Consider the following 13,531-nt stretch of genomic DNA (forward strand, 5'->3'; position numbering starts at 1 on the left):
GTCAACATAACCACTTCCGAACCCTTATTAGCTGTCGAAATCGTCAATTCTGCCGTTGGGAAGTCATGTTTCTCAATCGACGCTCTAGTTTCCGGCGAAGACCGTGGTGTTCGTGATGCCGCGTTGTCAATTTTCGCCGGCGGCAACGGATGCTGTGAAACAATTGAATCCAATTTTCTCCTTTTTAGGGAAAGTTAACTACATGGTGGTTCAGGTAAAGGATAATTTCGCAAGATTAACGAATCAAATCATGATTGCTTCAACAATGGTGATATTAATTGAGGGTTTAATCTATGCAAACAAAGTTGCGTTTTGATTTATCCCTTTATTTTGATGCAATTTCACTAGGAGCAGCTGCGTCAAAATCCCTAGGTTTGTACGTCAACAGATTAATAAAGTTTGTGTGTTTCTTTATTTAACAAACAAAATAATTACAAAAAAAAAAAAAATTATAAAATCCTACAAACCAAACATAATTTATTTCAAATTCATTCCAAATCCTACAAACCAAACAGATAAAGAATTCCAAATCCATTCCAATACAAATCTCTTCATAAAATCCAAATCCTTTAAAGACAATCATGCAAACCAAATGCACCGTTAAAGTATTTCTAATTGATTTTTTAAAATTGAGATTTTAGGGTTTTTTGTTCTAATGGATTTTCAATTTGAAGAACTCTTAAAAAATGATTACTTAGGAAAGATAAAATAATCATTTTATGTTTCTATCAATGAAAATAATTGAAATTAAAATATTTGAAAGAGAGATTAATATTTTATAAATTATTATTCAAAGTTTTAATAATATAAGTTAAGATTGTAATCTCTCAAAATGAAAAATCTATTGGATATGAACATTTAATGTTTCATAGCCTTGCTCGGTGCACTATTCGCGTGACAACGACATCATGGCAATTTGTGTGCCGAAAGGTCTGAGCTTTTGTCCAATCCACACTCTCCATCCTAGGTTGCAGGACCTTTCTTCTTATGTCCCAAGGCAATTGTACAATCATGACATGTTGCGTAGTTGTCCCTAATTTGTAGGTGACTTCGGTAGAATAAAGACAGGTTAGCGACAAATTTTGTTTTATCGCTAATTCCTCAGTAATTCGTTGCTAAACCATCTCTATCAAACCACCCTTGTCTGAGACATGATAATACAAAAAAAGTACAATAATAGAAGGTACAAGAATTATTTCATACATGAAGTATTGTTTATTGATACATCTTACTTACAATTAGAAGTTACATGTAAATTGTGCGTAATTACAACTTATTAAAGCTTCATGTTTGAATTTGTATAACTAACTGCAGATAAACATACTCAACTATAGGATAAACATCTCATTTTAAATATAAAAAATCTAAAATAATTAGGATAACCATTGAGTTACACTTGTAACATAATATTTAATTATTATCCTTATAAAAATTATAGTATTAAGCCAAAAATAAAATTACTTCGTTATTAAACCTAAATTAAATTATAACAAAAAATTTGAATTAAAGAAACTATATAAAAAACGAGGAATTTTAAATAATTAATTTGATACTAATATCGATATATTTTTTTTTTAATTTTTTATGAATATAAACATTATCGCTTTCGCAAAATCACACAAAACCGTATTATATCGACAGAAACAAAAAGTAAAACAAAATATTATCTCGCTGCATTGCGCGAGTATCGTTCTGATAATTATTAATAAGTAAATATGTAGATCTGCTTTGGAAAGAATTTACTTAAAATATAAACTATAAAATAATCAGAAGAATAAAGAAGACATGAAAGCTGGAATAGCTCAGTTGGTTAGAGCGTGTGGCTGTTAACCACAAGGTCGGAGGTTCAACCCCTCCTTCTAGCGTTTCACTTTTTCACAAATTCTATTCATATTATTTTTTATTTTTTATTTTTATCCTAGCTTAATTAGTTTTTTTTAATTAATAATGAATTAAAATTATGTTATTATAAAGAATAAAGCATTTCCTCTGAGTTATTTCGCTGGTTATTATATATTTTATTAGTTATTTTTCGTATTTTATTATATATGTTATCGTGATATTTAAATTTTAAAGTAGGTTAGAATACATAATTCATATGATTCAAATGTATAAATTAAAATTAATATAAATTTAATTTATAAACGTGCTAAAACTATTGTATCTTTGTCACTTTTAAAATAAGAATACATATGTCTCAAAGTTAATGGACCAAGACTGTAATTGTGAGAACCGGTAGAAATAAATAGCAACACGTCAAATTTTCGTTATATTGGAGTGACTTTGACTCCAATTTGATATTTGATATAAGATGTCTGTCGCCTTCACTTACCGGGTAAGACTCTTGGTTCTTGTGTCGTTCTTATCGGGTAAGATTCTTGGTCAGTACCATATTCATCCGGTAAGATAACGTGGCTTGATGTTCACTTACCTGAGTAACCATTTGGTAAACAGCCCCTAAATTTCAGTAATGTTTTACCACTATATGATTTAGAAGACAATTCTCATTCAAAATTGGACATATTGCATGTTATCATAGATATAAAACTACTATAAAAGGTTTTAAATGAGAGAGTAATAAGTAAGGTGTTGTATGTTGTTTAAAATGTGTTAAATTTTGAAATCTTAAAGTTCTTTTACTTTTTAATGGTGCTATTAAGAGGCTATGTGTGAATCATTAAGAGGCTGGACTTGTTTGGCAAAAAAAAATAAACCTCTTAACGATGACAACACACTCTTAAAGATTTTGTACCCGGGGTTTCACCAAATGATTCAGATCCTTCATTTTTCCACATATGCTCTTCAACCATTCAGACTCTCAAACCGTTTTCTTGTTTCCTCGCACCGTTCCACGCATCGATCTCTGTAACACCGTTGTCTTCCTGTCTTTCACGCCGGCCGTCTCTTGATTCCTTATGGTTCATTGTTGATTTTGGTTCATTTTTGATACTTTTTGTTATTGATTTTATGGTTCATTGTTGATTCCTTATGGTTCATACTAAGGGTTAAATTGGTAATTTGTTGTCATTCAAACCGTCCGTTTAAAACAATTACCAACCCACCATATTTCATTCTGCAGTATATCATATAGAGCCTCTAAAGTATTCTAACCACTTAGCCATTTAGCAACTATCAAACAACCCCTAAAAGGTTTTAAAATCTTGTCATAGAAAAAAAATACAAATCAGTAGTCTAATCTCTTATCGAGTAAGACATAAATGATGAATACCAACTACCAAGAGCACATAAGTAAACATTGGGTTCACAATAATGGCAGATGGGATGTCACTAATTGTACCAAACTACGCCAACAGGTAATTGAAAGGGAAAAAAAAAAAAGACAAATCTTTGTGGTTTTCTAACAGCAAGTATTACAAAAAGAGATCTTAGAGCCTTGAACCATGGCCATGGATGTCATCTATCATCGCCCATTTCGTCAATGTTGGTGCGAAACAAGTAATCTTCATCGTCTAATTCATCTTGGTAAAGACATAAAGATGGTGTCTCAACCTTCTTCACATCTGCATCCACCTCTGATGATGACCTCTGTCCCTGTAAAACGAAATCCATTCCAACCACTGTTTCTGATGATTTCTACACACTTCTAACATCCAAAATCCCAAGAACGACCGATTTCAACAAAAATTGCCAAGTTATGTTCTTTATGCATTTACACTTCCATAATATATCCAAAGTTGGGGTAGCCGACTAAAGGTGGGGATCTAGACGGGAGGAAGAAAGCTAGGTAGAGGGCGGGGGGATAAGGTTGGTAAGTCGGTGGTTAGGTTACGAGAACCTAAGTTGGACTAAAGAAGCGTGTAGTTTCCACACCTTAATTATGTTTCTCAAGTACTTGCATATTGTTGTTGCTCACTCATATCTACTTACTATTGCTACTCATATCTAACTTTTCAATGTTCAGCGTATCTATTTTTCTTCCTTTCTCAAACTTCCACTAGTCAGGGTTCTTCAAGGATTCAACCGCTCTACTCTTTAGGGTAGAGACCAGATCTATATACATCTTACCACCCCCACTCTCCCTACAAAAAAAAAGATCCCATCTCCGGGTGGATTTACTAGGCTCATTTAAAACGTCCAAGATTACTTGTTTTTTCAAACTATAATGTTCTTTTAGCATTTTTGCTAAAATGGCTTAAACATAGATCACTCTTGAGTCTTGATTGAAACAAATATAAAGATCTGTATGTAAGGATCCCTAAACTAACCTTCCTCAAGATATAAAAGAAATAGTGAAACCCATCTCCAAATGTAGCATACTCGATGGACCAGGTAAACTCAGGAGCACTGAATAGTGGACGCCTGAAGTGTGGCTGCAGGACACAAAATCATCAGATCATTACAATTTACAACACAGAGGAGACGTGTTTGATGAATTTTCTTGTCTAATACCTGGCCAAAAGCGATTGAGATGAAAATCCCATTGGGTTTTAAAACCCGATGCACACCTTGAAGCATTGTCATTGCTCTGTTCACAGCCTCAGGCCGTGGGTTCCATGGGTCGCCACTGTCCACGAACAAAACATCCTTCAAGTAAGAAGACATAAACTTGACTCATCAAGATTTAGAGGATTAACATTTTGGCAATTGTACAACAAAAAAACCAAATCAAACAAGCCAGTACATCCCATCTGGAGGTGGGGTCTAGGGGGTAAGATCAAAGATGAAAGAAGACCTGACCTCTACCCTAAAGAATAGAGCAGTTGTTTTGTGAAGACCCCCGACTAGTAAAAAATGTGAGAAATAAAGAAAAACAGATATGCTAAACATAGAAAATGTGATATGAGTAAGCAATAGCAATAGAAATAGGCGATTGTACAACAAGTTGCAACCAAATATTATTCACGAATGTATCTATGCATGTTAGTTTTTTGATTCTTTTTTCTTTACCATAGTTCCTTTCTCTATAACGACATCAAATGACTCATCCGCAAAGGAAAGATCCAGCATGTCACCTTCCAACACTTTGATATCTGCTAACAGAAATGTCAATGAAGATTTACTCATAGATGATGTTAAGTAGTTACCCTTAAAAAAGCTTAGCATCTTTGATTTCAAAGCCAAATATCACGAACGAGGACAAGTATTTACATAGCCATTATCAAGAGCAAGAGTTTTAACTTTAAAAGGACTACTACTTGACTTATAAATGCAAGAAGGTACTTTTAAGGTTTGGATAAACAAATAGGGTACCATCAAAGTTTAGAGTCGTTGCACATTTACGACTGATAACTGCATTAAACCTCATAACAAGCATAGAAAGTTGGTGATAAATTAGCCACAAAAACCATATTAACTTTGTAAGTCGGAAGTACGAAGCTTTGATGTCAAAAAGCCTAAATGTGTTTGTTCTCCTGTTGTGAATACAACATACGCCTGACTGGCAAACAATATGCAAATATTACTTTGTAAAAGAAAACCTATGGCTTAGTTCATCATCGATGTATAGGTTGATAATTTATCACAATGCTTTCCTAATATCAAAAGATCAATCTATTTGAACCGATTCAATGTAATTGTCGAACAACTGGATCCAACTTGAAATAATAGAAATGCACAAACCCTTGTAGCCTTTGGATAACAATCTAGTCTGCATCTTCTGAACTGCAACTGAAGAGAGATCAATGCATGTTAGCTTCGTTATTCCTTCTTTATATAATTCATCACACAGTTGTGAGTTTCCACACCCCAGCTCCAATACCTACACCATTTCACATTAATTCAATTTTGTAACTTTAGGGGTTCACTATGGACAATTTAGATGACACCCGAATCAGGTTAATAGCGAAATAAGGTGTATAAATTAATGGAAACCACCAAAGTCACCATTTCTCCCCTTTTTGATGGTAAATATGGAGAGATTGAGTGTCCGAAAAGAGCATGCCAACGCATGTTTATTTTTTAAAGTTTAAAATAGTGAGTTCGGTAGTTGTCATATGCTTTCCCCAATTGTATATGTAGACGAAGAGAAAGGAATATACAGAAGAAGTGGGTGTGATATGTTGCTGAATGAGATGACGAAAATGGGAGTAATCTTTAAGCCATTCGTAATGATCCTCACAGGTGAACCTGTCATTCCTGATGATAAACAATACCACAATCATCAACAATTCACAGATGCATCAAATAATTTCGCACTGAAAGTAATCACAAACAGCCGATAACATCAGTGGCTTCAGATTCGAAGAAAAACGAGAGCACCATACTCGAACATACAACTATTCCTATCAATAACAATGTTCCAAATTCAAATTCAGAAGACGATTAACGTAGAAGTTGAAGGAAGGAATTGACAGAGGACAAACCAGTAGTTGGGGTCGAGGTATGCCAAAACGGAAGGGGGGCCGACGGCGGTTCTCTTGGCTTCCGACGACGGTTCATCCATTTTGTTAGAAGAGAAAACCTAAAAAGCTCGTCGAGGTTTGGGTTTGGTGGCATTTAAACCTGCCAAAAGCATCAAAATCCAAATTATTCGAATAAAACATTCTCTTATCATGCGATTTAATAAAGTTTTAAATTTTCATATTCCAACTTCACAAACTTTCTAAGGGATGGTTTACTAAATATTTACATGGTAAAATCAAAAATCTTATCCAGTAAGAACAATAATAAATATTGAAAGTCTTACTCGATAAACGAGAATGATGACTCTTACCCGGATAAGCGCTTACCGGATAAATTGTTGAATACGATACTAATTTGATGCACTGCAATTTTATCCGGTAAAATAAATTACAATATTGACTACTAATGTTAAATACTTACAAAGTAAGCGTCTAGGTAAACGGCCCATAAGTTTTTTTTAATTCTTTTTAATTATTTCAATCGCCTAACTTTTTGATTTTCTAATATGTGATGAAATGGACGTCAAAGTTTATCGTTCATTTTGTTATAACTTTTGTATGAACATTTTAATTTGACGTAATCAAATATCTTAAGATTAGTAGACTATTAATCAAAATGAATACAAACTAACAGAAATTTTTGCAACTCAGTAAAGATTTAACATTTTTGAACTCTATCTGTAACTCAGTAAAGGTCCCAAAAACAAAAAGAAGTTCAAAATTTTAAAATCCTTTTACATTGAACGAGATAAAAATCTTTGTTATATTAAATATGATTGTATATTTCCCTTTAAATACTCTTATCCTCGGCCTTTTCATGGGCTAACGAATCTAAAAAATCTATTATATATAAAATAGTTTAAAATACACAATTTTTTTCAAACTTAAGTAAGGGGTCATTTACTAAAATCTTACTTGGTAAGTGTTTACCAAATAAATTTTTTTATCGGATGAACATGACAAGGGTCAAGAATCTTACCGGGTAAGAGCGATGAGAATGATGGAGAGTCTTACTCGGTAAGCGCTTACCCGGTAAATTGTTGCATTCGATACGTTTTGATGTACTAAAATCTTACTCATCAAAATAAATTATAATATTAACTCCTATAGATAAGCACTTGCTAGGTAAGTATTTGGGTAAACAACCTCTAAGATGAGGTGCAAAAAAAAAAAAAATACAAAATTTAGCTACACGGAAAGTATATCAAGAGCCAAGAATGAGATGGTGAATTAGGCATTGGGAGGTCATCCAAAATTTCCTTTAGTTATAAAAACACAAACGAAATAGGCAGGTTTGTCTGATCATTAATGTTAAGGGGCCATCCCGGACTCATCCATTTATTTGAGAGCGGTTGTCAAAATCCGATTTTTAGCGGGCCGTCCCATCCGTAAACAATTCTAACACGTTCCTATGGTTATGGCTCGGGTTGTTCAAGTCTGGTATACCGCATAAATTGTTAAAATTGAGCATCATAACAATTTTCTACCAATACTAGAAGGGGTTGGCATTGGTATATTTGCAACAAGAAAACACTCACTTTTTTGTGATCGAGTTTCAATATAAATCTTAGAACGAACTCATCAACTAACGAAATACAGCTTTCAGTCACTTGTAAGTGGCGTATTTGCACGGGTTTTATACTTGGATTGCATTGGAAGTTAGAGACAGAAATGATCCATATATGTATGCATACCGATTTCATAATTACAATGAAAAAATGGGGTGAAATTCGATTGTTTGCCTAAACATGCCTCAAAGCCTCATTTTACATTCCGGATCTACTATACATATATACTCAGTTTCCATTCTTAACAGAAGAAATCTGAATTCATACCACTCATCATTTACTGAGGGGTGGAAGGGATTGGAGAACTTGGAGGCTTCAAGGTTTCATACCTACCACAGCAAGAAAAAAACTGCAGATGATTAGTTCTAGAAATAATGGGAACATAGAGAATAAAAAAATTCATAGAAACAACTGCTATACTTTTTGGGGTAGAGTTCAGGTATCCATACATCATACCCCTAACCCACCTCCCCGTGAGGTATATTAGGTTTGTTTGGTTTGATTTATAAAGAATAAAAACAGATTCAATGAAAAAGAACATACATGGGATAAGGTGAAAGTGGCCTTGGCTTCACTACTGTGCTAGCTGAGGTGTTTTCTGGTGTGGAAGCACTAGGAGACCCGTTGTCTACAGGGATCGTTGATGGTGGTGATACCGATGGTGAACTTGGAGATGGCGATGTAGGGGGTTTTAGATTGTCATATCTAGCAGCATCAATACAATAAATCAAACACAAGGATCAGCATAAGCATAAGCATAAACTTTGATGTACAAAAAGTTCCATTTTTGTGTGTGTATATGTAGAACCACCAGATATATAAAGGATAAATGGTCCAAGTCTAGATGATGTGCGACTCCAACATGAAGTTGACTAGAAAGATAAGCACTGTGATGCATGCCCTTATTAAAGATGAACTTACACATAGTAGGGTGAATTACTGGAAGTCAAAGTTTGAGGAGGATCCTCTTTGGCATCACCGCCATCTTCAATCTCCACAATCTTATCAACGCTTGTAGTGGATTCTGATGCAATTTCTGGTGTAGAAGAGGAATAAGATGGTGTCTCTTTGGATCCACTTGGGGTTGGGGTTGGAGAGGTAGGTGGCTTCAGGTTCTCATAACTGTCAACAAGAAAAACGCAATCAAAACTAACGTTGAAGTCAATCCAATAACCACAGAGATTGACTTACGCAGCATAAGGAGAGAGAGGCCTGGTTGTTTGCAATCCTACAGCCACTGGTGCAGGTTCAGCTGTAATAGCTATGGTTTCTGAAGTTGTGGTGGTTTCGGAAACTACAGAAGTAGATACTGCTTCTACTACTACCTTACTGCCACCAGGTGCGGTTGGAATCGGGGATACAGGAGGTTTCAAGCCTTCATAGCTGTGACAGTAATATCAACAAGAACATTGTAACAAGATAATGAGATCAATGGCGTTTAGATTGGTTTTAGGTTTTGAAAGTGGAAATTGGTGTACTTTTTTTTGCAGAAAACATGATGTTTATGAGAGTAAATGGAACCCCATTAGCTTACTTTCCAATTAGAAAGATAACAAAGGTTCCTACATATATTTAGAAGAAATGGTCCAAGTCTAGCCGATGTGGGACTCTAATACATGCCCTCAACGGAGGCTAGACAGGCACATACTGTCCCCGAGTGTGTAGAGGGTGCTAGAGGGGTGAGGGGGTTAGCGTCGAATTCCTAGAGTGGTAGACTTTGACTCGGATACCATGTGAGAATATGTGGAACCCCATTAGATTACTCTTCAAATGAGCCCTTGAAGATATAATGGAGGTTCCAACGTTAATTGAGAAGAAATGGTATAAGTCTAACCAATTTGGGACTCTAAACAAAATTAACTACCCTAAATACAAATGAATACGGCTTACGCAGTATATGGGGAGAGTGGCCTTGCCGATACTGGTTTTGACTGGGATTGTGTTTCAGTGACAATGCTTGAACTCTCTGAACTGGAGCCCTTGGGGACAGGCTCAGGTTCTTTGCTAGCTTCTGGTTCCTGATAGCACTACAAATGTCAGTACTTATAGACTTGTAGTTATCATCTGAAACTAAGTTGACCAGGAAAAGGTTTCAGAAAGCATCATTTTAGCTACTAAATAATTTGCAGAGTTAATTTGAACATTGATACAATGATTATGATATAAACAAGAATTCAACGTTGATATACCATCAGCTTAGGCAATATAATTCAGTTGAAATAAAGTATGTACCTTGGGTGGGTAAGTTACAGCACGTTGAGGTGGTATTTTTGCTAGGAGATCCCCCATCGGGGTCAATGGTGCTGTTGTTTCTGCAATTACTTCCACAACTTTACAATAAGAGAGAGCAGGGTTTTTGGCCATGAACGCAAGGAGTTCTGCCACCTGATATCAATAACAAAAGTTAACAGAACAAAAGCTCAGTTGCATATAGAAAATAGTAAGGAATGGAGTTACTGTCACACTTATTGACTCGTCATATTGAATGCTCATAATGTACCGATCATAGAACATAAACAAAAAAACCCAAGTGATAAAAAATTCAATGGTATTTTGGTGGAAGAAACCTGAAGATTCGATACTAAACCGCCAAATAAAGTATCTTCTGTATAGAGGGTAAGATTATGAGTTTCCTTGAAAGAATCGGTAGGACGCTCCATACCTCCAGGTCTCACTATCTGAAATCACGTTACGAAAACAAGATAGGTTTGTATGTGTCTAGGTAACCATAAGATTATAAGGCATAGTTTGATCTAACTCACTGTGTAAGGAATACCACTAGCAAGAAGTGCTTCTTCAGCCTTCCTTTTCCAGCATAGGACTCCCCAGAACAAACTCCGCACGAAAATAGGAATATAATCAATGCAAGTATCATTTCGATGCAGATATTTTAGTTACCAACTCTTCCAAGTCAACAAACGGTTATCTCGATTCATTAGAAATTGGACAGGTAAGGGAATTTCCGGTGGAGCGGTGAAATGCGTAGAGATCGGAAAAGTGTTTATAGTATGGAGTAGTCACAATTGAGAAAACAGGACTTACTTCAATACAGCAGCAGGAAATCCAAACTTGTTTGTTCCCAAAGATGTGACCAAAATAAACTGTTTTGCCTTTGAAGCAGTAGCTACACATTTGAAACAAGTACATCAATTCGACCTATATATTCCTAGTCACCAGATTGCTTCGATCCATATACTTCTCATCCCCAAAACAACAAAAAGAAAACTACAAAGCATTTCCTATATGCATAAGCAAAATAAGGCAAATCCTAGAAGCATGCATATATGTTCATTTCATTTTTTTTCTTCTTCTTCTTCTTTCTTTTCATCAGCATAAATGCCTGTATCACTGTCTCAGAAAAGAAAAACAATGATGAATAGCCTCGTGTTATGAAAAAATACATGATACTAAGTCTTTGTTTTCGAGCAAAAGGTTTTAAGCATTATGTGTGATGAAGGGTGGAGGATCAGGATTAGTTAAGCTCGCCCTCTATAACAGACAAGTGATGATCTTTATTGAGACTTTCATATAGTTCAATTGTTAGCCATAGCATGATCAGTTATAACTGAACTTGAGATTCCTTAAAACCTTATATACCTGCGTCAATAAGGTTTTTTGTGGCTTGAAAATCAATTCGGTATGGTCCAGTAACATCAAATATCTCCTTCTCACTGGCCCCAATGCAGCATATAACAGTTGAAGCCCTGCCCAATGCCGGCTTAATCTGCTCTGGTTTCTCCAAGTCACACTCCACAAGTTCAAGCTTCTCTATAGCTGGGCTACAGAGTACAGACCAACGGAATTATGTTATTTGCGGTTGGAGCATTTCTCCTTGGATATAATTAAAATTTAAACAGGTCACGGAAATTATGACTGGCAGGGAGACTTCTTGGAAGTGTTCTCTTACGCTGACTTCCATCAGATAATGCTTCATCAAGTTTCATCTGCTGCACGCTCTACAGGTAAGACAACAGATTAGTTCATTCATTATTTAGGAAACTGAAGCAGATGATCAACCTAATAACTAATCAAGGTCATTACTTTCACCAAAGTTTCTGCTCTTTGAGTGCTTCGCACACCAGCTCGAACATTAAATCCTAATTTCAAAAGCTCCCTGAAAGAAGCTTCAGTTATTTATTGATATTTTCATAAGCAAGTGCAAAAGTTTGATGATTCTTAGGTGTTAGTATAGTTAACCTTACTGTTCGCGAACCAACTTTGCCAGTCGCTCCAGCAACAAAGATGAGATTTCCGTCGTTTTCACCATTTTTTGAAATCATGTCAGCAGGCTGCGAACCAGTTTTTGCTGCACCTTGCAGAAACCAGTTGAAGATTATTCAGATAGACGAAGAGGGATATGACATCATCCTCTAGTTAGCCCCAAAGCTCAACAGCTAAATAGCCAATATACTACTTCCTATCCACAATTAGAGTCCCTTTTATTAATTCCTTCTGTTCCAACATAAGAGTAACACACACACGCACACACAAAAAAATCAATGTTCCAAAAACAGCCATTAGAGTTTGTTTTCTTATTACAGATGATCTCCCCTTCTATTCCGTGTTATCCTGACAGTGGTCATGGATTACTACACATTATGCATTACTTGAAGATATTTTCAATCCTCTTCAATATCAAGACGATTTCCACACTCAGAATCAATTACATAAATTTAGCGTCTGAAAACAAAATCACTTCCATACAATCGAAGATTTTCACCAATCTTCAAGAAAACCAAACCAGATTACTTCAAAAACAAAGGAAATAAACTACACATTCAACCTACTACTTATCAAAATTAACAATTCACATTGCAAAATGAAGGAAAATAAACTGCATTAAAATATTACTTGAGGCCTGAGCTTTGAATCGAACAGGTCTAAGCTTGATAGAATTTGAGTGAAGAATTCCCTTGGTACCGAAGGATCTGATCAGCTGGCGGTAGCATATGAGTTGCTGCTTTTCAATGAAGCCTTGTGTAGCTAGACTACTAACGACAGGCGATTGAATCGACCGAAGCTCCATTATTGCTTCTGATCGAAATTAAATTTCAGAATGTGTTTATGAAAGAGAGAGAAAGCGTTCATATCTTCTTGTTTATGGTTACTTTACTGGAAGATTGGCAGTTGTGGCATCTCCTGCTCTGCATCTAGATATGGTGGTCCCCAACGGGTCAAAATATTCGGAGTTGGGTTGGGCCGGGTCGAACATAGTTTTGAAATCACCTTATTCACCTGTACCGATTAGCCCAGATATTATTTTCAATATTTCCAATGGATACTCAAAACACAAATATAACAATTTTAATAATATTTATGTAACATAAAAATTAAAGTTATACTAATTTTATTTCATAGATAATAAAAATATGTTAAATAATTTGAATACAAATATCTAATTTAATTATCAAATATATTTTTTTGAAAAAATATTAATTAAGATATATATAAGGTAGACTATTTTTATTTAAATTCAAATTATATGTAATTTGTTATTTAAAATCATAAATAATATACTTTTTCTAAAATTTGTTTTAACAAATTCAAATATTATAATATGTATATAATAATCAATTTAAAATTATTTTAAACGATATATTA

The 13,531-nt window shown here is 34.9% G+C and overlaps 2 protein-coding genes and 1 non-coding gene across 4 annotated transcripts; 1 reads left to right on the forward strand and 2 right to left on the reverse strand.

Annotated features, from left to right (window-relative positions):
• Positions 1 to 1,791: 1,791 nt before the first annotated feature.
• Positions 1,792 to 1,865, forward strand: TRNAN-GUU. The gene has a single exon. It is a non-coding gene; the product is annotated as a tRNA-Asn (tRNA).
• Positions 1,866 to 3,226: 1,361 nt separating this feature from the next.
• LOC112507037 (EEF1A lysine methyltransferase 4) lies at positions 3,227 to 6,473 on the reverse strand. Its single transcript, XM_025111429.1, has 7 exons — positions 6,324 to 6,473; positions 6,000 to 6,096; positions 5,581 to 5,719; positions 4,909 to 4,991; positions 4,411 to 4,545; positions 4,227 to 4,331; positions 3,227 to 3,552 (listed from the first exon to the last, which is right to left on the reverse strand). The coding sequence occupies exons 1-7, from the start codon at positions 6,401 to 6,403 to the stop codon at positions 3,415 to 3,417; spliced, it is 777 nt and encodes a 258-aa protein (XP_024967197.1). The 5' UTR covers positions 6,404 to 6,473; the 3' UTR covers positions 3,227 to 3,414.
• Positions 6,474 to 7,996: 1,523 nt separating this feature from the next.
• On the reverse strand, positions 7,997 to 13,031 carry LOC112507501 (protein TIC 62, chloroplastic). 2 transcript variants are annotated; one of them, XM_025112118.1, is made up of 14 exons: positions 12,782 to 13,031; positions 12,128 to 12,242; positions 11,972 to 12,044; positions 11,838 to 11,886; positions 11,528 to 11,704; positions 10,973 to 11,054; positions 10,693 to 10,765; positions 10,498 to 10,608; positions 10,163 to 10,315; positions 9,821 to 9,948; positions 9,122 to 9,313; positions 8,852 to 9,052; positions 8,474 to 8,635; positions 7,997 to 8,259 (listed from the first exon to the last, which is right to left on the reverse strand). In XM_025112118.1, exons 1-14 carry the CDS (start codon positions 12,954 to 12,956, stop codon positions 8,208 to 8,210), a joined length of 1,743 nt encoding a protein of 580 aa, XP_024967886.1. In that variant the 5' UTR covers positions 12,957 to 13,031; the 3' UTR covers positions 7,997 to 8,207. The 2 variants fall into 2 exon arrangements, with proteins under 2 accessions (XP_024967886.1, XP_024967887.1); XM_025112119.1 differs by having other exon boundaries at positions 12,128 to 12,236; positions 12,782 to 13,024.
• Between the last annotated feature and the right edge of the window lie 500 nt (positions 13,032 to 13,531).

Source organism: Cynara cardunculus (assembly GCF_001531365.2).
Source record: "Cynara cardunculus var. scolymus isolate 2C chromosome LG 2, CcrdV1, whole genome shotgun sequence".
Classification (NCBI taxonomy): Eukaryota; Viridiplantae; Streptophyta; class Magnoliopsida; order Asterales; family Asteraceae; genus Cynara; species Cynara cardunculus.

Excerpts from the sequence above, each read along its gene's own strand:
- LOC112507501 (XM_025112118.1), bottom strand. The coding sequence starts at position 12,956 with ATGGAGCTTCGGTCGATTCAATCGCCTGTCGTTAGTAGTCTAGCTACA. Across the intron at positions 12,045-12,127 it reads GTTGGTTCGCGAACAGTAAG|GGAGCTTTTGAAATTAGGAT; the intron begins GTTAACTATACT and ends AGCTTCTTTCAG. Across the intron at positions 8,260-8,473 it reads CCACTTTCACCTTATCCCAT|GTATGAAACCTTGAAGCCTC; the intron begins GTATGTTCTTTT and ends TTGCTGTGGTAG.
- LOC112507037 (XM_025111429.1), bottom strand. The coding sequence starts at position 6,403 with ATGGATGAACCGTCGTCGGAAGCCAAGAGAACCGCCGTCGGCCCCCCT. Across the intron at positions 5,720-5,999 it reads ATATCACACCCACTTCTTCT|GTATTGGAGCTGGGGTGTGG; the intron begins GTATATTCCTTT and ends GAAATGGTGTAG. Across the intron at positions 4,546-4,908 it reads TTATAGAGAAAGGAACTATG|GATGTTTTGTTCGTGGACAG; the intron begins GTAAAGAAAAAA and ends TCTTACTTGAAG.